General features: G+C 49.7%; 1 protein-coding gene across 2 annotated transcripts; it reads right to left on the reverse strand.

The window, feature by feature from the left end:
• Positions 1-49: 49 nt before the first annotated feature.
• On the reverse strand, positions 50-5,444 carry BRF2 (BRF2 RNA polymerase III transcription initiation factor subunit). 2 transcript variants are annotated; one of them, XM_058042502.1, is made up of 5 exons: positions 5,291-5,444; positions 4,646-4,705; positions 2,993-3,314; positions 839-1,430; positions 51-790 (listed from the first exon to the last, which is right to left on the reverse strand). In XM_058042502.1, exons 1-5 carry the CDS (start codon positions 5,442-5,444, stop codon positions 260-262), a joined length of 1,659 nt encoding a protein of 552 aa, XP_057898485.1. In that variant the 3' UTR covers positions 51-259. The 2 variants fall into 2 exon arrangements, with proteins under 2 accessions (XP_057898484.1, XP_057898485.1); XM_058042501.1 differs by having other exon boundaries at positions 50-1,430.
• Between the last annotated feature and the right edge of the window lie 3,281 nt (positions 5,445-8,725).

An 8,725-nucleotide genomic window follows, 5' to 3' on the forward strand; every position in this document is an offset into this window, starting at 1 on the left:
ACTTTGTGTTCAAATGCAGTGTTTGACCTTCACAAAGACTTTCTGCTGAAGAATGAGAAATCCAAGGTGAGGCTGCCCTGGAAAACCTGGCACCTTTTGTGCTTTTATTTACTTACAACAGAAATGTAAAATAACCTGAAGCAGTCACTCCATAAAATGCCCCATTCTCTGGGCGACCGTCCCAGCAGCACAATCGCTCTGTCCCCGGTGGGCTTCACATTTCTGGTCCCCAAATTGTCCCTCTGGGCCAGGGACACCTTCAGGACCAGGCCTTGGCCCTCCTGAAGGCTCTGATCTCCTCGGGGCTCCTCAGGTACTGCTCGATCTCGCTGTCTGAGATGGGCTCATCGCCCGTCACGGCCGCGCCCGCAGCGCTCGGAGCCGCCGCCCGCAGCCTCTTCCTGGGCTGGAGGAGGCAGGGGGGCAGCAGGGGCCTCAGGGTGCCCCTCTGCTGCTGCTGCCCTGCCCAGGGACTGCCCTGCTGCTGTGGCACTGCAGGAGAGCTGGGGGGAGCCTGGGCTGGGGAGTTGTTATTCACAGAGTCCTTATCCAGGGAGCCCTGGCTCACAGAGCCTTGGCTGGGGGAGTCCTTATCCAGACAGCCATTATTCAGGGAGCCCAGGCTCACAGAATCCTGGCACCCCTGGCTCAAAGAACCCTGGCTCACAGAGCCCTGGCCTGGGGAGTCCTTATTCACAGAGTCCTTATCCTGATAGCCCTGGTTCAGACAGCCCTGGCACCCCTGGCTCTCAGAGCCCTGGCACTCCTGGCTCTCAGAGCCCTGGCACTCCTGGCTCTCAGAGCTCTGGCACTCCTGGCTCACAGAGCCCAGGCTCACAGAACCCTGGCACTCCTGGCTCTCAGAGCCCTGGCTCTCAGAGCCCTGGCACTCCTGGCTCACAGAGCCCTGGCTCTCAGAGCCCTGGCACTCCTGGCTCACAGAGCCCTGGCTCACACAGCCCTGGCACTCCTGGCTCTCAGAGCCCATGCCCAGGCCCGTGCCCTGCTGCTCCAGCCCGTCCTGCTGGCTGAAGGCACGTCTCAGCAGGAGCAGCCGGTGCTGCAGCAGCTCCCCGATGTGCTTCACCACCGTCTTCTTGTCCAGGCGGAAGCCGCGCAGCCAGGAGAGCTGGGAGGCCATCGCCAGCAGGATCTCCAGCAGCTCCTTCAGCCTCAGCTGGGCTGGAGGGGGCAGCTCCACCCCTGCCAGGCGGCAGAACCGTGCCAGGGGGCACGAGAGGCGCGGGCCGGGCCGCAGGGACTGCCAGGCCAGGAACGCCGCGGCCGTGACCACGGGCACCGGGTGCCGCCCGGTCACCAGCCACGTGGCACTGGCCAGCTCCACAATGGCCATGGTCCGGGCCACCAGCTGCTCCTTGTCCTCCAGGAAGGGCCCAGGGATGTTGGCACTGGGCTGCACCAGCCGGAAGCTGCAGGGGGAAAGAGCCACGGTCAGGGGGAGCATCGGGGACAAACACATCTGTCATTGTCACATTTTAGGGAAAAATCCCTGGGAAGCTGGAAAAGTCTGTCCTGGGAAGCTGAGAAGCCTCAGAGAAGAAAAGCAATAATTATCTGCTGCTGTGGAATGCAACAGGAGCATCTTTGATTAGTTGTTTCTAATTAATAGCCCATCACAGTCCAGCTGTCTCAGACTCCCTGGTCAGTCACAAGATTTTATTATCATTCTTTCCTTTCCTTTCAAGCCTTCTGATTAAATCTTTTCTTCTATTCCTTTAGTATATCATTTTCTTTTAATATAATATTTAACATAAAAGAATAAATCAGCCTTCTGAAACATGGAGTCAAGATTCTCATCTCTTCCCTCATCCTGGGACCCCTGCAAATACCACGACAAATCCCTCTGCCAGGATTTCTCTGCTGGGAAGCTGAGAAGCCTCAGAGAAAAAGGAAAACAATATTATCTAATTTGTTTCTCCTGTGTTTTGCTGCTTTGGAGTGTGGTTGGAGATTGCTTCATTGGTTTTGTGTGAATTTCTTTTAGTTATTGGTCAATGATGGCCAAGCTGTGTTGGATTCTGAGGAGAGAGTCAGGAGTTTTCATTATTATCTTTTTAGCCTTCTGTATCCTTTCTGTATTCTTTAGTATAGTTTAGTATAGCAGAATAGAATAGAATAGAATAGAATAGAATAGAATAATAAATCAGCCTTCTAAGAACATGGAGTCAGAATCATCATTCCTCACTTCATCTGGGAACCCCAAAAATCCAAGACACACCCTGCTCCTGCCATGGCTGCTGCTTGAGGACACCAGGAGGAGTTTCTTTATGGAAAAGGTTCCAAAGCACTGGAATTGCTGCCAGGGAGGGAGTGGTGTCCCCATCCCTGGAGGTGGCACTCAGTGCTCTGGGCTGGCTGACAATTTGGGCATCGGGCACAGGTTGGCCTCAGAGATCTTTTCCAACCTCAGAGATCTGGGATTCCCTGATCCATGGGGCCTCCCTGAGCAATCTGTGAGGAGAATGGAGCAGGATGAGAATCACAGCCTGTGACGGTGTTCACAGGGGTTCTTGGATGAGGGAAGAGATGAGGATCTGACTCCGTGTTTCAGAAGGCTTGAGTTATTATTTTACGATATATATTACATTAAAACTATACTAAAAAGAATAGAAGGAAAGGTTTCATCTCAGAAGGCTGGCTAAGCTAAGAATAGAAAAGAAGAGAAAAGAATGATAACACAGGCAGCTGCCTCAGACTCTCTGTACAAGCCAGCTGACTGTGATTGGCCATTAATTACCAACAACCACATGAGACCAATCACAGATGCACCTGTTGCATTCCACAGCAGCAGATAACCATTGTTTACATTCTGTCCCTGAGGCCTCTCAGCTTCTCAGGAGGAAAAAAATCTTAAGGAAAGATTTTTACTGAAAAGATGTCTGCGACAACAGCCCAGCTGTGACAAGGGAGGGACAAACGCCAGTCTTTGTCACACCCCATCCCCTCCACCCACCAAAGGCTGCCCCCTCACCTGCTCAGGTGTGTTGTCACCAGGTCTGCCAGGCTCAGGGCAGGCACAGAGAGCCCCAGCTCCCTCTGCAGGCTCAGGAAGACGCTGGCAAAGAGCTCCTGCTTGGCGTAGAGCAGGGAGCACACGGTGCCCATGGTCAGCGGCCAGCGGCGCTGCCGGCACGTCACCAGCACACAGCACCCCCCCAGCAGCTCCTTCTTCTCCAGGCTGACCAGGTGGAAGGCAGGCAGCTCCAGAGCCCTCTGGAAGTAGGACACAGCCGTTTCCTCAAAGGCTGCTGGCAGCTTGAGCACCTTGCAGAGGTCCTGCACCCGCCGGATGCCTGTGGGGGAAAAGGAATTTCAATTTCTGCTCAGAATATTGTTTGGAGCAGTGTGAGTTGCTGCTGGCATAGTCCAGGGTAAGGAGGCAAAAAGGACTTTTGCATAATATCCACAGATGTTTTACCTGTATCATTTTATTATCATTCCTTCCCTTTCCTTTCAAGCCTTCTGATGAAATCCTTTCTTCTATTCTTTTAGTTCATCATTTTCTTTTAATAAAATATATATCATAAAATGATAAATCAGCCTTCTGAAACATGGAGTCAAGATTCTCATTTCATCCCTCATCCTGAGATTCCTGTGAACATCACCACAAATCCCTTTGCCAGGATTTCTCTCCTGGGAAGCTGAGAAGCCTCAGAGAAAAAGGAAAACAATAATTATCTCATTTGCTTCTCCTGTGTTTTGCTGCTTTGGAATGTGGTTTGGAGATTGTTTCATTGGTTTCATGTGAATTGTTTTTACTTATTGGCCAATGACGGCCAAGTTGGATTTTATCTGTATATATTTATCTGTATTTTTATCACCTGAGAGGTTCAGGTGAGATGTTCAGGTCCCAGCAACCACACACAGAGAAAGCACCGAAAAAGCAGCAACACACACACAGAGAAAGCACCCACACACACACACAGAAACCACAGAAAAAGCACCCACACACACAGAAATAGCACCTACACACACACACAGAAAAAGTATCCACACAGAGGAAGCCCCCACACACAAAGAAAGCACAGAAAAAGCACCCACACACACAGAGGAAGCACCCACACCCAGACAAAGCACCCTGCAGCTTTCACCCTACAGGGCCCTGGGGGCTGTCCCTGCTCTCACAAAGGTGAGGGCTGATCAGGGAATAGGGGAGGAGTGGCTCAGAAACACAGGAACAGATGTAGGAACAGGGGAAGGAGCCAATGGGGTCTAACAGCTTTTTGAGGGAAGCTTCTTGTGTCTCCCAAAACCAGGGAATGCCCCCACAGGATCTCCACAATGCCCTGGTTTTTATATTAAAGCTTCTTTTATTATTAAAGCTTTTTGTGTACTAAAGCTTTTTTATATTAAAGCTCTTTTTTATATTAAAGCTTTTCTTTTATTATTAAAGCTCTTTTTATATTAAAGCTTTTTTATATTAAAGCTTTTCTTTTATTTTATTATTAAAGCTTCTCTGGAGGATCAACTGAATCAACACAAAATGATGACAAAAACAAGCAGCACTCACCCAGCCCTGCAGGCAGCACCAAGGGCACTCCCCTGGATCAGTTCCAGGGGTTTTTGGCATTTTTCACTGGCAGAATGAGGTGAAACAAACCGGAGGACGGGGAGTTTCTCTTACCTCGCTGCAGGCAGCGGCTCAGCTGCTCCTTCTGCCCGGTGCTCTGGGAATAGGCGACCTCTGGAAAACAGGGAGGGGAAATCTGTCAGTCCTGCAGGGAATGCAGGGACACAGAGTGTCTGTCAGTCCTGCAGGGATGCAGACATTTGGTTTTGGGGCCAGCAGGTGCCCACAGAACCGAACTGCAGCAATCAGAGCTGTTTGAGGGCACTGAAAACAGGTAAAAGTGAGATCGTGGATCTCCTCTGAGCTCCAGAGAGAGCCAGCAACAACCTCAGGGCTGCTCTGCTGCACTTCCAGCTTTTCTAAGAGATTCCAGTGAGATTTTAATAATAAGATATTAATTCACTTGAAATTTGAGATTTCAATGAGATTTTAATAATCCCTTTTAACGATAAGAGATTCATTAAATTTAAATTTAAAAATTTCAATTCAATTAAATGTAAAGCTCATCACCGGCTCCAAGCCAAACCTGGCCGCGAATTGCTGCGGGTGGGCTGGAAACCCCCGCTGGTGTTTGGGGGGATGGAGAGAGGGGTCTGCCCGGTCTGACCCGACAGTGCCCGGTACAGACACAGCTCGGAGCGCTTCGCTGCTCGGGCCGGCTCGGTCCTGCCCCCCCCCGCCCCGGTTCCGGTAGCGCACCCCTCAGATGCTCCTCGTCGGTGTAGGTGGTGGTGAGGAGCCCCTCGGACAGGACGCAGCCGCAGGCGGCACACACCAGCTGCTGCTGCGCGTAGTGCGCGTCCTCCACCAGCGAGCCCGAGCCGCACTCGGGGCACCGGCCCCGCGCCGCCATCGCCGCCGCCGCGCTGGGGGAACACCGGGGCGGGTGCACCGCCAACAGCCAATGGCGGCGCGGCCCGCGGTCCGTCCCCATTCCTGCCCGGCCGCGCCGCCGCCTCTGCGCGCTGCGTTCCGCCCCCCGGTAGTTCCGCCGGGGATGCTCGGGGACCGGGGGACAACGCGGCCGCCACAAAGGGGAACCGGGGCCCTCATGGCCTCCTCCTCCTCCCATCACCGCTGCCACGACGACCCCGAGTGCCTCCGCGCTCCCTGGTGCTGCTTTACAGGAACCTCCGGGGCTGCCGGTGCGGATGAGCCCGTCCGAAAGGTGTCCCCAGTGTGAAAAATGCATATTTTATGATTGGCTTGTCGCAAATATTAAAGTGAATATTGTATGTGTTGTGTTGGAAAGTGATGCAGTGTTAATTCTCTTAAGTAGTGTGTTAAATATAGTTTTAGGTTATAACAAAATGTTAAAATAGAAACGATGCTATGGAGGATACTTTGTTTAAAGAAAGGACTTGCAGGGAAATTGCAGCCACAGGACACCTGAATCTTTCAGAGAAAGAGAATTTATTGCCCTCTTATCAGAAGAAATTAACTTCTTCCCACCTCGAAGGTGCTGTCAGGATTCAGAGGAAGAAGTTGATGATGACCAGACAGAATCCTGTGTTTGAATGGAATTCATGCATCATGGATGAGGTGTATGAATGAATATGCAACACTTGAGTCTGAACATGAACTACTGTCTCAAGTGCCTTCAACCCAGACCCAGAAAAACCCACAGCTGGAACTGCCACAGGGGATGAGCAGAGAGGCACAAGGAGGGGACAAAGCCCTTCAGAACAAACACAGGGTGCTCAGAACTCTGGGTTTAAATTGTCTTTATTTTAGTGTTCCATAAAACCAACAAGTGTTTAAAACCAAACAAACAGTACCTGGGCTAAAAGCAGAGAGTACAAACAGGGAACACGCACGAAATCCTTCAATAACAAACAAGAAATTTGATTCTTAAGGCCCTTGAGGATGTAAAATGCCAGTCCCCCCCACATTAAAAGAAGGATTTAATGAGTGTTGTCAATAAAAATGAGGTGTGAGGGCTGAGGGGGTCGAGGACTGGGACCCCCCCTGTGCCCCCAAGGACAGCAGAGCTGGGCTCAGCTTGGGTTTCACCCAACACCCAGGGCTGCAACTGGCACAGAAAGGCTGCCCAAGTGTTAAGGCTTCATCTCTGCTAACAGCAGAATATTATTAACTTTCTGCATAATAATATTATTTTCTGCATGATAATATTATTTTCTGCATAATACCATTATTTTCTGAGTAACAGTATTATTTATTGCTTTGGTTCTGTGCAGGTCACTCTTCCCAGCGGAGAAAAAAAGTCTAAAATACAAATTGATCAGTGAGGTACAGGATCCTGTGTGCAGAGAGGAGGAAACAAATCAATCCTTCATCTTCCTCACTCGAGAAGGCACAGGAGGGAGCAGCAGCAGCACTCAGAATGAAACCACCACCAAGGCTGCCTCACTCAGAGCAGAGGGGGCAGCAGGAAGGACAGAGCACCCTCACTGCTCACATAACACTAAAATGAGATTCAAAGATCTGAAGTCTTGCAAGACTCTCAGCTCTTAAGGCTTGTTTGAGGTCAGAGCTCAGTAAAGCTCCAGATTTTGGTAACAAGAACAAAAATGTCATTTAGAGCATTTCTTTGATTGTTCTAATAAATGTTTACATCTCTGTGCAAATCTATCAAACTGCTCCTGGCTACAAAATCCAGCATTTGGGATCTCCAGTGGTTTGTGACATTGCAAGCAGACTGCTCACAGGGTGAGAGCTGCTCCAGTCCCCCAGTAAAGTGCTTTCCTGTGGAAAAATGGAATGAGAAACTCACCCCTGGGCCAGGAGTGACCCCACAACCCAACCATTTCCAAAGGCAGGAGTGTTTATTTCCATAGAATTAAGGCTGGAAAGGTTTGAGCTTTGGTCCTCATGAAGCTTTGGTCCTTTGCAGGGCTCTGTTGGTTTCCCAGCTTCTCTCTGAGCCTTCCATGGACTCTCCCTACCCTGGTAAACCATCCTTTGGAAGGTACCTTTGGAAAGGCCTTCAAGGTGAGCCCCAGCTCCAAACACCAAAGGATTTCTTTCTCAAAAAGGAGAAGGTCAGAGAGCTCCCAAGGGCACAAGGGGCAGAGCCAGGGCAGCTTCTGCCTGCTCTGAACAAGCTCCAGAGCAGAAATTTAAGACACTAAGAGAATACTTTCTGATTTAAAATGTACCTTTGGAAGAGTCCTCAAGGTGAGCCCCAGCTCCAAACCCCAAAGGATTTCTGTGTCCCTCAAAAAGGAAAAGGTCACAGAGCTCCCAAGGGCACAAGGGGCAGAGCCAGGGCAGCCTCTGCCTGAACAAGCTCCAGAGCAGAAATTTAAGACATGAGAGAACAATTTCTGATTTAAAATGTACTTTTGGAAGGGCCTTCAAGGTAAGCCCAGGCCCAAACCCCAAAGGATTTCTTTCTCAAAAAGGAGAAGGTCAGAGAGCTCCCACAGGGCACAAGGGGCAGAGCCAGGGCAGCCTCTGCCTGCTCTGAACAACCTCCAGAGCAGAAATTTAAGACATGAGAGAACAATTTCTGGTTTAAAATGTACCTTTGGGCTAAATTAATGCCATTCCTATGGTAGAAACATACCATGAACTTCAATGTCTCTTACTCCAAAAAACCTGAAAACTTTCCCTTGAAGGACTCTTGGGAATGTCCACTTGATGAGATGAACTGAGATTTGGTCAGCTTACAGTCAGGGCATTAATTCCTTTTAAATTAAATTTAAATTCCTTCAGCCCTCTGAAGCTGGGCCATCTTTGGATTTCTCCAGTGTAGTTAATTATTATTATTTTAAAAACAATCAAATCCTCAAGCTCTACTGTCCAAGGATTTATATTGCACTACAACTTCAGATGTGGAAAGAAAAGAAACTGATCTCTAAAAGCTGCTACAAAACAAAACAATTTAAAAAAAAAACCTTCCTAAAGGATCATCAGTGCCTTGCTGGGAAGCAAAACACATCAAAAACCCTCCTCCTTCCCATCACAGCCTTGGCATTAATGCCTGACCTTCCCAAATAATGGGAAGAAACCAAGAAAATAAATACAGCAAGGTGACCTGAAGGAACTATTAATCAATCTGAGGGTTGCTCAAGGCAGGAACAGGAAAAACTCATTTTCTGTGAGCAGCACGAGCAGCACCAGCAGCTCCTCACCCTCCCCTGAGGGGGATTCAGTCCTTGCCCACCAGAC

This window comes from Melospiza georgiana, chromosome 31 (assembly GCF_028018845.1).
Source record: "Melospiza georgiana isolate bMelGeo1 chromosome 31, bMelGeo1.pri, whole genome shotgun sequence".
NCBI lineage: Eukaryota > Metazoa > Chordata > Aves > Passeriformes > Passerellidae > Melospiza > Melospiza georgiana.